The 13722-nt window shown below is 40.4% G+C and overlaps 1 protein-coding gene across 1 annotated transcript; it reads right to left on the bottom strand.

The window, feature by feature from the left end:
• Window positions 1-2911: 2911 nt before the first annotated feature.
• Window positions 2912-9958, bottom strand: cd302 (CD302 molecule). Its single transcript, XM_080752679.1, has 6 exons — window positions 9806-9958; window positions 9149-9274; window positions 8744-8854; window positions 7412-7594; window positions 7173-7193; window positions 2912-7063 (listed from the first exon to the last, which is right to left on the bottom strand). The coding sequence occupies exons 1-6, from the start codon at window positions 9891-9893 to the stop codon at window positions 6864-6866; spliced, it is 729 nt and encodes a 242-aa protein (XP_080608805.1). The 5' UTR covers window positions 9894-9958; the 3' UTR covers window positions 2912-6863.
• Between the last annotated feature and the right edge of the window lie 3764 nt (window positions 9959-13722).

Here is a 13722-nt window from a genome sequence, read left to right as displayed (position 1 = left end):
TAATACCACTTATATTTTATTTCTACATAGTAGCTGTATAGCAACACGTCAGTTGTAATCATAGATAGATATAACAGGCTTTAGTATGCCGTATTATTAGTTCCTAGACATAGGCAGCTGCAGTTTGAATGTTCAGGCCGGGTTCAGACTGTATCTTGAGAATGGCACCTGCCACCTTGGCTTTTACCTAAGCAATTTGTACATGAACCCAAAGTAATTGGATACAGTAATTAAGACACAAAGACACTCTTGAATTAAAGATGCCAGGGAAAATCCTTATTCAGCATTTGTAATTTAAAACAGTCTTATTTGCTTGTTCGCCCCATCCCCTTGTGTTCATTGATCCCTCCCCCTCTCCCTTCCCCTTATACTGGGTCAATTCAGACACTGCAGTCAGGGAGCTGCTGACTGGACTGGGTGAAGCACATGCATACTTGAATCGACAGACACACAGTGGGAGAGGAACAAATGATTTGATGATTTTGTCACCCAAAGCCAGGAGATGCCTGGATTTTTAATTGTATTGGAGAACCAGAACCTTCATTAGGGAGACAAGAGAATGATGAAACGGATCAGAGTTGCATCATCATAAAAGCTTTTTCCTGGCCCAGGCCTTTCACATGCAATCAAAATGTCAGCCTTACCTTGGTCATTTGTAACATAATAAGTGGCAGTCGAATTCAATGCAAGCAGCGTGCTGGGGGAGGGGCACGTACACAGTCTGTCCTCTTTAAGGGGATTTTTAAAGAGTCTTGATTAGAAAGTATAATGAGGTACCAAAGACACAGCAAAGATGATCTCTCAGGAGACTGATGGAAAACAAATTAAGGTGGTGATTTTGCCTTAATTATTATTTTTCTATCAATCCACAGCAAGCCCAGGATACCCAAAAGGCACAAGAGTTGGGCTTGCCATCATTGATTTTGCCTGACATATTTAAAGAATACAGATTTTAATCATCTCGGTACACAATGCTCTGATCCCATTAAAACCAGAGCCTTCCAGCATCACACTTGCTTATGATTTAGAAAATGACACTTTTTCTCTCCAAGCTAGATCACATCGCTAAAGTTTTATCTTGGGATATACAATACCCACCCAGCCGTAGGCTCCAACGCTGTACACAGCAAACTCCTGAGTTTCAATTTAACTTGTAAAAGTTGACTTTTACATGTACATTTTCATATTCAGTCAACACTCAAGATTTTACTGTGTACTGACAATCATTTTAGTTGTGACGAATTACATCCCAATATGGGACAAAAATATGTGAGATGAGACAGTTAAGATTGTGTTCACAATCACAAAAAACGCATGAATATCTTCCACACGTGATCAGCTTATTAAAACCCTATCTGATTATAAGAAATATTACGCCAAATCAAAATGTACACTTATAATTCAACAAAAGACAACCAAGCAACATTACAAGTATATGTTGATATAAAAAGTAAAAGCTTCGGTTGAGTATCAACTTATGAAACATTACTTGATGTAACAGAATCCTACAAATCTATTACATGCTGTGAAAATGTTTTATGTTTTAAGTTAATTATTTTTTGTAAACATTCATTTTACAAATCCATACATTGATCATAATCACATGTACAGGGAGGAAAGAACATATGTACCTGTAAACTATTGTGTAATCATAGAACTCATGAGACAGTTTTCAGGTGGTCTGGACTCAAAATGCATGTTCCTTAGTATGCCCATTCAGAGGACAGACATGTAAATGGTAGTTTTTGTTTTTGCTCTGTTAATTGGAGCATGTTCCAGGACAGTGAATGGGGGTGTATGACTTCCAGAACATGGGAAACAGATGCCACACACTTCAGTCTACATGCACATATTCCTGAAAAAGCTGGAAGGATATAGAGACCATGACCAAAAAGAGAAATGTGGAATTGTGTAAGAAAAAAGAAAAGAAAACAGATGACCAAGAGAATATTGGTTTAGAGATGCAAAGTGGTGTTGTAAAAACTACTACTGAAAAATGCCAAGCCAAACCGGTGTGAAGTTCATTACATTGGTCTGTATGAGCAATTTTCCGAGGCTGTTGAGGTAAGTTTGGTAACATTTGTTATGAGCTACACAGCTTTCATCCCTACATAACAATCATTCACAGGCTTTATAAACTGATATCTTGTGATCCAAGCTCTCATTTTCATGCCCACTGTCATTCTGTGTCATATCTTATTCATGCATAGCCCTGAATACATGACTCTCATATACATGAGAGTCATGCTCGAACTTTAACATGAGGACCAGTGGGTAATCGAGCCCTCAACGGTTTGCGCTAGGAACATCAGATTTCAAAAATAAAGTGCTTACCCAAGCCAACTCTGCTAACGATTTGACGCCGCACAACGTTCATTACACGCCGCTCCCCGGTTGTTAAGTAAAAAGCATTTTTGTCCGAAATTATTTTGTTTTCCATTGGTTTTCCATTGGACATCCGGGTCATTTCCTCGCTAGCCCTGATTCAGGGCTAGCGAGGAAATGACCCGGATGTCCAATGGAAAACAAAATAATTTCGGACAAAAATGCTTTTTACTTAACAACCGGGGAGCGGCGTGTAATGAACGTTGTGCGGCGTCAAATCGTTAGCAGAGTTGGCTTGGGTAAGCACTTTATTTTTGAAATCTGATGTTCCTAGCGCAAACCGTTGAGGGCTCGATTACCCACTGGTCCTCATGTTAAAGTTCGAGCATGACTCTCATGTATATGAGAGTCATGTATTCAGGGCTAATTCATGCATAGCACTGTCCAATTTAATTAGTTGTTTCAGGTCAGTGCAAACCCCTTCTGCCTCCAGGCAATAGCATGGCAGAAGTGTGAACAAAATGCATTCACTATTATTTGTGCGAAAATAGGCCATTATAGACTAATGATTAGACAGCAGCTCCTCTGTGGTGCATACTTTTAATAAACAATTCACTTGCCAGCCAGGAAACAGTACAATTTTGCAGATGCAACAAAAATATATGATGAACAACTTAAGCCAACATCTTATGGTGGGGGGTATTGTGCCACAAAAGGTCATTATATTCTAAGTAGAACTCATTATTTCCAAAATCCTCAAGCGAGGGTTTTCACTTGCATTAATGACACAATTAATTATTATAATCACCTCTGTGCAGGAAAATACACATACATTTAAGGAAACTTGTTTTGTATTACCATAATTATTTATTTTCTTTAGTTCTCTTTTTCTCTGTATCACTTTATCAAACATTACAATGCTATACACATACAGTAATTATGTCCATTACTGTGACAAAAGAACAAACATTTGTTTATAGTATTACAGCCATGGCAAATCTTTGTTATTATTGAGCATGTGTTCACGCTGCTATTGGATTTCTAACCAATAATAAATTAGGCTTGGCTGCATTTTAATCATGCCTAATTGGAGGGACACTCCCCAATCTGGGCATGTCATAAGCCAAAATAGGCAAACATAAGGCAGAAATAGCAGATCTACAACTTCACATTGAAACGAATTTTGATGAAATGAATACATATGACCACAATGGAGACAAGAAGCCCTTATGGCTTTTTGTGTTATCCCTTTAGCATCATTGTACCACTGTACTATTAAGCAAACTGTTAATGAAGTATTCAATCAATGAATCAAAACGACAACTTGAGAGCTTGAAGATCGTCTATTTTCGCAATAGAATCTCTATTGCAAAAATAGACGATGCTGTAGAGAGAAACAAAGGGGACCATCAAGGAAGTATTAAGTGGTTAACTGCATTGTCCAAAGTAAAGAAAGTGAATCAGAGTGCTATGTCTTGGGAAAACTAGAGAAGTTGAGTTTAACAAGTAGATATGACACAAAGCATTCCTCTGTGATTGCACATCTGCTCAAATCCAGAGCACTTGGAACCATTTCCAAGTTCTGTTTAAGTAAGCCTCTTTTTCATGTGGTAATGTTACATTCTACTGCGCTATAGTCATTGTTTGAAGATTGATAACATCATGAGTCTGATTCAGAGGGTCAAGTTGAAATACAAATAAAAAATTCTTAACTCACAGTTTATGCATATTTATGCTATCTTGTTGTCCACTGCTTGCTGCAGTCTCTTCGTCTATTGAAACACGGTCAACCACCCCGCCCCAACCCACTTTGCATCAACTGGCCTTCTCTAGTATATTTTCACCTCCACATCTCTGTGGACATTGTCACCTCTATTAATTATAGGCTACCATAACAGGGTGACATGGCCTCCTTTTAGCACGGAAGAGGACATTTACCGGGTAATTCAGATACATTCTCCAAAAGGTTAAGTGGATCTTGCTTTTCATCAGACACTTGCAGGAAACAGCAAGACAAATCTCTGTCTTGCCGTTTCCTCATAGAATTTTAGACAAATTCGCATGTTATAAAATATTCAGAAACCTTTTCTATGTGCAATGACACAAAACAAATTGACTTTGTTACAGTTATCAAATCAATGCAGTTAAATGATTTTTATTAAAGAAAACACCACTGTTCATGTACAAAGCTACATCAAATGGATTACCTCCCAGATTTCTGGGCATAACATATTATTTGTGCAACATGGTTCTAGTAGTATTTAGGACCACCTAGTGGCTAAACACCCAAATTACAAGATATAGATACTTCAATTTAAACCTGCCCCTTCCTAAATATTCTTGGGTGAAATAAATGTTTGGCAGGTCAGATCAGTCTTTACAAAAGAAAAAACAAAGATTAGATGAACACCTTGGGATGTTATTTCATAGCGGTTTATCAATCAATAGATTTATAGCGACTAACAAAACTGAGTGTGCGAATAAATAAACGGGTTAATGCAGGTGGGTTTTAGGAAGGAATGACATGTCTCATCCTTTGAGCTGACAATAATTTAGATATCATTTGAGAACTAATTAGATTGTCCTCAATTTGGTGTCCTAATTCATCTTTTTCTATTAAATCATGCACTGACAGGTATATATTTAGCTGTAGTGTACACAACATGGAATTAAGTGAGTTGGCAGAGTGGTTATTTTCCTTTTACTTCATGTGGCTCATGAACAACATTAAAGGAGATTTTTCTGGCCTCATGTCATTAGGGTATATACACCCTTTCATTCATAGCTGTTCAGTACAGTCATAGACAGATCTTTGGGCTCGGTGCAAGCAAAGAGATATTGCACAGTGAACCTTTTTTTTTCATGTTGCAAACAGAAAAATAATAATATAAAAGAGGTGATGTTAAACATGACCACTGCAATTAACATGTAGAAATGACAGGACATTTTCATCAGTGTCTACTTTTTTAAGAAACTGTGGAATTAATATGCAACTGCAGAAAGCATGTTTTTCTTTAAAAATCACAGCCGTTAATAACATTTTAATGCCATTAAAAAGCACACTGACCTTTAGTAACATTGGAAGACTATTCAGACCCAGTGCAAGGGCACAGGACAAGACCTTTGACTGTATATAAACAGGGCTGGACATATCTGTGTTATTCAGGGACAACATTCCATATCAACAGTAGGCCTGGGGCGGTATGGACTTTTTGTTACCGCGATTACCGTCTTCCCATTTACCGCCGGTACTGCGGTAATTACCGCACCCCCGTATCTATTAATTAAGGTTCGGCGATAAGCCAAAATATTGCAATCATCTTCCCAAAAGTCGCCTCTCCACAGTGGAGAGGCGACACAGCCTGCCTGACTGCCCGAGATATACTTCTCCGTACAGCACAGCGGGTCTGGCTTTCAAAGGAGCAGATCTACAAGCTCACACCACATCGCATCCGCGATGCGTTCTGAGCTTTTAGATCTGCACTGTCGGGTTACCATAGTAACGTAGGCTAGCTACTTGGGCTTTTCAGACACAAACAGCTATGTGAACAAACCAGAAGAGGAAGGGTAGTCAGATCGTGTACAGTGATTCTGTAAAGTCACGTCACGTCTCAACTCTCAAATCACAGTGATTGAGTGCTGCTATATACAGGTTTTAGTTACAAGACTTGACAGAAAAGGTTATAAAATCGCCGACGCGCCGCTGGACGGAGCACAACGTGCGACGCGGTTGAGAAAGTAAAATAGTTTCATTTTCGGTTTTGTCCACGCGGCCTGCGCTCCGCCAGTAATCCGTATGAATAAAAAAAGATATGCCACAACACAAGGTATGTATTAACATCCTTGTGTCGAGTGGATTACAGAGAAAGTATATGCTGCATTGCTGCTCCGTCATAGAGTTGTGCTCCGTACTCTACTGCCCTGCGTGCACTGTGTGTGTGTGAGTGACGTATGTGGGCGGCTTCCAACGTGTGGTACACGGCCCAGAGCAGAGCGGCATGGAGCGCATGCGGTCCTCGCTTCTCCCCCGTTTTAAAACTCGCTCGTTCTCAATAAAAATAGACTATTTTTTGTCTTTTTTGACCGCGGTAAGGACCCTGACACCGCGGTAGGCCGCGGTATACGGCGGTACGGCGGTTACCGAACCCAGCCCTAATCAACAGTCTATTTTACCTGTTAAATCTGCCCTCCATGACAGTGCAACTCCTTCTTGAGCTTTGCAGTATATCAATGTTATATCATAATATTGTGATATAGCAAAAGTGTTGTCTTTTCCTTGTTTTAATCACTTAAGCCGTATTATATAATATAAACAAATAAAAAAAAATTGCTCACAATGAATTGCAATGTGACAGATATTTTCACCATTTTTGTCACAATATCGATTTTGAGATATTTGGTCAAACCATTAACATATTGTGATGTTTGACTTTGTCCATATCGCCCAGACGTATTTACCCGTCAGATCTGCCCTCCATGACAATGATAATGAGAAATTCCTGACACTCACATGGGCGGGACAGAGAGGAGCACTTCTTCTATGGCAAATCAGTTTCTTCAGATTCCACCAAACAGGACTGGTCAGTGCCAGGGGCCCGGAATGGTGGGTGGTACTCAAATGCGGTGAAGACATAGGAGCCAAGATTGTGCTTCTGGTGCAGAAACCAAATGACAGCTGAGATCCCCATTATGCCAACCACACTCAGTATCACCAGGGCGGAAAGCAGCGGACTAGCTTCTGAAAAGGACGGGGGGAAAAAGAAAAAGAAAATGCATGGATTACTAAAATAATCACAAACTCACTGAGGACTAGGTCATGAAACGCCAAACAAACTGAGTTCACTCACTTTGCTTGTCTTCCTCTGCCTCTGAAAAACAATTCAAGCAATGCATTTAAAAGAAAGAAAAAACATTCATGATGATTGTATTGTGTTAACTTGCATTCAGTCTATGTCTCAATGTGTTTTTACTGGTTAAATAAAGGGGGAAAAAAACAACTAAAAACATCCTTTAGAATGCTTGTAATATACTGCACTATCATCCACATATACTGAGGATTAATTTCACACAAAAATAATTAACTTACTCTCTGGAGCCTCACAGACAACTCCATTCTCCAAATCATCCTCACAGCTGACCTTCTCCCACTTCCTGGTTGTGGTGTGTAGCGTCGCGCACGTATCTATGGGCGCCAGGTCGGACAGGCTGGAGCTGTCCTCCCAGTTACTGTAGGTCACAGCTTGCTCACCAAGCCACCTCACATCTTCACCTGATAGGACACACAATCAATACAGAGACCCCACAGGGGCGTCACACCAAATTCTGGGCCCTGGGTACAAGGATTCACTGCGGGCCCCCCATGAATGTTAACTATTGAAAAATAGCGGATATACAAGCTCACAGCGCGGCACCGAGTGCCGCGCTGCAAGCTTGTAGATCTGCTATTTTTGTGAAATTGTGAAAATGTGTGCAAGAAACCCATGTTTCCATGTCAGTGATGCTCAAACTTTTTCATGTGAAGGACCCCCAAAATGATATGAATTTGGCCACGGACCCCCATCTCAATATATTTAGTTCCAGGGACCCCCCAAGAAGCAAAATTTGAGTTACAAATGTTCGCTTAAAAAAATACATATTCAAAGATTTGCACATATTTTCACGACTTTTCAAAAATAGCAGATCTACAAGCTCGCAGCGCGGCACTCAGTGCCGCGCTGTGAGCTTGTATATCTGCTATTTTTCAATAGCTAAAGTTACTAGGGCCCCTCCACCTTGGGCCCTAGTAACTCAGTCCCACTTTTCTATCCCTTGTGACGCCCCTGCAGAGACCCCACAGGACAAAACCCTGCCTGAGGGAGGAATTGTTGTGGCTCTTTTGCCTTGCCCTCCTCCTGCCTTTTGTGTTGACTGTTCAGAATTCTGTTGTGAGACAGTTTGTAAACGGCATAACAAAAAGAGGTTTACACAATGCGTGATTCCATTTCTTTTGAGCTTTTCACAGATGTGTACTATAATAGGCTCCATAAAAGCAGGATTTCCTGAACTCCAAAGAGGAACTGAGAGCAAGTCTACCCCAAGGCACAAACAGTCATAGTAGGGCAATGGTCACTGTAACTGTCATCACATGAACTGTGAAACAATGAAATGTGAAACAAGCTCAGGAAATGTTGGAACTTATTAAATGAGAAATGTCCTCGTGTTTAGAAACAACCTCTAAACCCACAACATTGACAATGTTATTGACAAAGTAACTGCACAATGTCCAACTAAAAATATTTGTAAATATCTGTATTACTCCGGATAAGCGGTTGAATATGGATGGATATCTGTAGCCTATCATTATATTATAATGTAACAAGTGGTAATTTGACTTTCATCTCAGAACACTTCTGTAATGCTCCAGTCACACAGCACTTACTATTTGTGTCATAATACATGCCAAGCCATACGCTGATGTTGCCTTTCCACACCTCTGGACTATAGTTTAGGATGAAGTCATTCTCTTCTGCACTTTGGACGGTCACAAGTTCTACAAAAAACAAAGGAAAAATTGTCACCAGAATCAAAACATGTATTAAGTTAACCACTTAAACCAGTCCCCCCTTGGCCCCCTCATGTTTTCGCTCTACACTAGGCCTAAATATCTTGCCAAAAATAGCAAATCTATAAGCTCAAAACTTTGTGAGCTAGTATTATTATTATAAATATTTTAGCTGAACGCCCCAGAATAGGGACACATGGGTTCAAAGTGGTAACGAAGATATAGTCTATTTGATTAAAAAATAAAACGGTGCTTTGAGTTACAAAACAATAATTCACATACCAAAGCCTTGGCAGAGAGACTTTGCTCTCTCAAATGTATAGCTTTTGATTTTGTCTTCTTCTCCATGGACAAAATGGTAGCATCTTTGTCCAAATGGCACCCAGGTGCGTCCATCTGCAGGGCAATCTGAAGATAGGGATAAAATATACTTTCTTATTTATCCTCTTGTGGAAATGTCAAATGTCATGCCATTTCTAACTACTTAGGAGCAGCATTGGCCCCAGCAGGACTAGGGACCAATTCCACTAACCCTTCCCGACCCAAGGGCAAATGCAGGAGGACCCATGCATGTATTTTGGTGTACTGTACCACCAATGAATGTATGAAAAGTTACATTTCTCCAATCCATGACAGATGAGCAAAACAGGGATTGTTTACTAAAGAGAAGCACTGCTTATTTACGCAACAGGCAATCACTCATTAACAGGCTTACAAGACTTTTAGGCAACGCTTTGATTTCCGACTTCCACAAAACTATTTAAATGTAAGCATCAAATGGGTAAAATCAATGTGAAAATGACCTTATTGTAATATTGACACAGGCCCACGAAATGCTTACATAGCCTAGGCTACTAACCAGCTTGACAGTAAACAAGTCTCAAATCTGCGATAGGCTATAATAGCCTATGCTATGCGATAGTGTCAAACTATACTTACCACCGGCTAAAGATGAATGCAGATTACCATAAAACATAACTATACACCATAGGAATGAAAAATAGTTATATATCCCAAGCGACTCCATGTCTACGACTCAAAAAATACAGTCGCAACAAAGTTTTCTGACAGAGGAACTCTGCTAGTACTACGTCAGCGTCACAGCGTGAACCACGAATGGCGAAGTCCCTCCCACAGGTCAATAGTAACACTAACCAGAGCAGAGCTATGGCAAATTATAATAGTCCTTTAGCCTCGAGGTCAGAGCAGTGATTGCACATATTACAAAGTCTGCGTTGATTTGCTCTTGCTTTCTTTTTGGGGTCCACCCTATGTTCCCCAGGTTCTATGTTCCCCACAGGTTAACCTCCATTAGTTTTACCGAGGTTAGGGTTAGGGTTAGGTTTAGGTGGTAAGAAAGTGGGGAACATAGAACCTGGCCTGGGGAACATAGAACCTGGGGAACATAGGTAGGCTACGGTCCCTTGTTTTTGAGCTGTAGCAAACTCAGCACGTTATTGTTGTGCTGTCTCGATATGTTACAAACAAACAAAACAAGGACGTATTTGGTTAATCTCAAAACAAAACTTACACCTGCTCTGTAAGCTACAGAAAACCACAAACGTAAAATAATTAACCAAAATCCATCACAACTACAAAATGTCTTCACGCCACGGCCTCCTGCAATAGCTCAGACAAACCCCTAGATGGTGCCATACGCGTACTACACTTAAACCACAATATGCCATGTGCGTTTGATTGCAGTTAGCTGAAAACTGGCACATCTTGTCCGTCAGAGTGGGTGGGTTGGGTGAGTCAGTAAGCTTCAAGTCTGTAGCTGACCTGTTGTGACATCACATTGTTGTTGTGACATCATATTGACAACTCAGGCAGTCTGTTCTGGCAATCAATCATATGGAGATCCCTGATGTCATCAATATTAAGCCCATATTTGGCAATACCCATGCTCCATATGGCCTAGACAGAATTCATTTGCAAATCAAGACTACTGACTATGACCTCATCAAAGATCAAACCCTGGATATCCATAACCAGTAAGACTCCCTAATCGGGAGATAAGCGACCGTTGGTCGCTTATCTCCACAAATAGGCCAAAAGTTTGTTTTACCAATTATCAAGACATACGGGCAGTTGACAGTTTGCCATGGTTACTGATTGAAGTTGAATCTCCATATATGGAGATAACCTACGCATCACACTAAGTCTGACCTCACCAGCCCATATTTGGGCATGAGCAACTTATGTCTCCATATATGGAGATATGATGACATCACACAGTCCTCAGCCGATGATGTGGCGTGATGTCATACAATACACAAACGAGCCCTACAGTATAAAGGGGCAATTCTTGCCAGGAAAGAAGCATTTCTTCGACTCAGACCTTATCGCCAGGGTTGGCTTATAGCAGCTGTCGGTAGGACCATATATGGATTCTGTTAGTGTGGATCTCCTAACAGGGCATCATCTGGGATACAACCCCTTTTATGCCCATATATGGAGATCCCTAACAGAATCCCTTTCATGCCCATATATGGAGATCCCTAACAGAATCCCTTTTATGCCCATATATGGAGATCCCTAACAGCATCCCTTTTATGCCCATATATGGAGATCACTAACAGCTAACAGAATCCCTTTTATGCCCATATATGGAGATCCCTAACAGAATCCCTTTTATGCCCATATATGGAGATCCCTAACAGAATCCCTTTTATGCCCATATATGGAGATCCCTAACAGAATCCCTTTTATGCCCATATATGGAGATCCCTAACAGAATCCCTTTTATGCCCATATATGGAGATCCCTAACAGAATCCCTTTTATGCCCATATATGGAGATCCCTAACAGAATCCCTTTTATGCCCATATATGGAGATCCCTAACAGAATCCCTTGTATGCCCATATATGGAGATCCCTAACAGAATCCCTTTTATGCCCATATATTATGGAGAAATCCCTGCTCTGAGTATCTGACATCAGTGTGATGTCACCTGTTTATGCCCATATATGGATATCCCTGATGTCATCCGTATATGCCCATATATGGGCTTTCTAATATGCCCATATATGGAGATCTCTGTATCTCCATATATGGGTATAAAAGGATACTTCAGGTCTGACATCAGGTTTGTTTATATTGGGTTGCTAGGTTTGACATCACAAACTCTATGGGCCATCTGACCTAGAAATCTATATTTGGGCATAGATGACTCATCGTGACCTCATCACACGTCGACCCCACGTGTGACGTGCGGTCGACCGCACGTGTGACCGACGGACGGCCGGTGGAGGTTTTCATACTAAACTGCGACCTTACGGTCGCAATCATCACCGAGATATGGAGCTGACCTCTACATCTGATTCCCAGATGTTGCCCTGTTAGGGCAACCACACTTAGAATCCCTTTTTAATATTAAGCCCATATCTGGGCATTCCCATACAATAGAATCCCCTTTAAGCCATCAATATTAAGCCCATATCTGGGAATGCCCATATATGGACATATTGTGTCAGTTTAACTTGTATGCCCATATATGGAGATCCCCGATGTCATCAATATGGATGGAATTTGCACAGGTACAGGACAGTAGTACAGACTAATTCAGATACAAGGCCTAGGATTTATAGCACAAGAAAGCCTACATTGGGCTCATTTTGTACTATCAATTCATAAAATGTCTACCAATTCCATCATCGTCGATGGGGATGCCAAACTAACAGAAACAAACTATAGCCTTTATGTTATCAAAAAGACCAGCTCACTGGAATAGAAGCAATTGTCAGAAGAATCCTAGTAGTAGCCTACAGGCGCAGGTGGTAGTAGTAGCCTACAGCCATACTGCCATGCACAGACAGCTGGAGCATGTGTCTTGTTCCTCGTCTGGAACTGGTGGCTTCCCGTAGAGTGGCACAACACCCTGCAGGATACTGGGGAGACCCATCTGCCATAGTAAAGCCTAGTTATAGACCTGCTAACCCACCAGTGCCCCTATGCTTCCACCCAACAGTGGTGGAAAAAGTACTCTATAATATGTTTTTACTTGAGTAACTATACTCTGTTATAGTAGTCTATAATAGTCTGTTACAAGTAATAGTCAGGAATTCAAATTACTGACCACTTGGAAACTTGGAAGTCGTGGATATTTTTGTTTTTCTTGCATTCCTAAGACAATAATTTGATTATAATAAATGCATTTGTGTTTTTCATCTTAAATTTATTATAATCTTCTCCCCCTTCACTTGCTCCTCGCCCTCTCTGGGGTTGGACCGTACTGTGATAACAGTATAAGCCTATGTGACTCCAACTCAACCTTCTGTCTTAGCTCAGGCTGCCAGCCCAGACCATAACCAGAGAGGGCTTGGTTGCAGAATAGAGGATTCATGTTCAATTTGTTTTGCTATAGTTGTGTAAGGGAAAATGTAATTCGAACAATTAAAGCTATAAATGCATTTATCCTCAGACAATCAAACGGAACTGTGCATTGGGTTTGGTGGAAGTGGAAAATCTCTTTAACCACTTAAGTCATGGGTTATACTTCACTGTATGATGGTGTTGTGTGATGTTTCCATGCATTTGCCAGAAAACATGTAAATAGACTACACAGGCCTCTATTTAGATCTAATTATAATTCTCAATTGGCTCAAAACAAACCAGCAGGAATATTACCTTTTAACCTTTGTCATCTGCTGGAGATATACTCTTTGGAAGAGATAGAGCCTTTTTCTCACCCTTCTACATTTCCAGTCAGTGGCATCTTCTCATAGGTAAAATATCACTCATTGGAAATTTGTCATATAATTTTAAGCTTAAATAGCCAAATAATTGATAGAAAAGACATCAGATAAGCGGTTGAAGATGGATGGATGGACAAAATATTAGACATATTAGTTTG

The sequence above is a fragment of the Nannobrachium achirus genome (genome assembly GCF_963921795.1).
Source record: "Nannobrachium achirus genome assembly, chromosome: 22".
Classification (NCBI taxonomy): domain Eukaryota; kingdom Metazoa; phylum Chordata; class Actinopteri; order Myctophiformes; family Myctophidae; genus Nannobrachium; species Nannobrachium achirus.
The sequence above is the reverse complement of the archived record's forward strand: the minus strand, read 5'-3'. Positions and strand labels throughout refer to the sequence as shown.

Excerpts from the sequence above, each read along its gene's own strand:
- cd302 (XM_080752679.1), bottom strand. The coding sequence starts at position 9,893 with ATGGAGTCGCTTGGGATATATAACTATTTTTCATTCCTATGGTGTATA. Across the intron at positions 9,275-9,805 it reads GCATTCATCTTTAGCCGGTG|ATTGCCCTGCAGATGGACGC; the intron begins GTAAGTATAGTT and ends CCCTATCTTCAG. Across the intron at positions 7,064-7,172 it reads GGCAGAGGAAGACAAGCAAA|AAGCTAGTCCGCTGCTTTCC; the intron begins GTGAGTGAACTC and ends CGTCCTTTTCAG.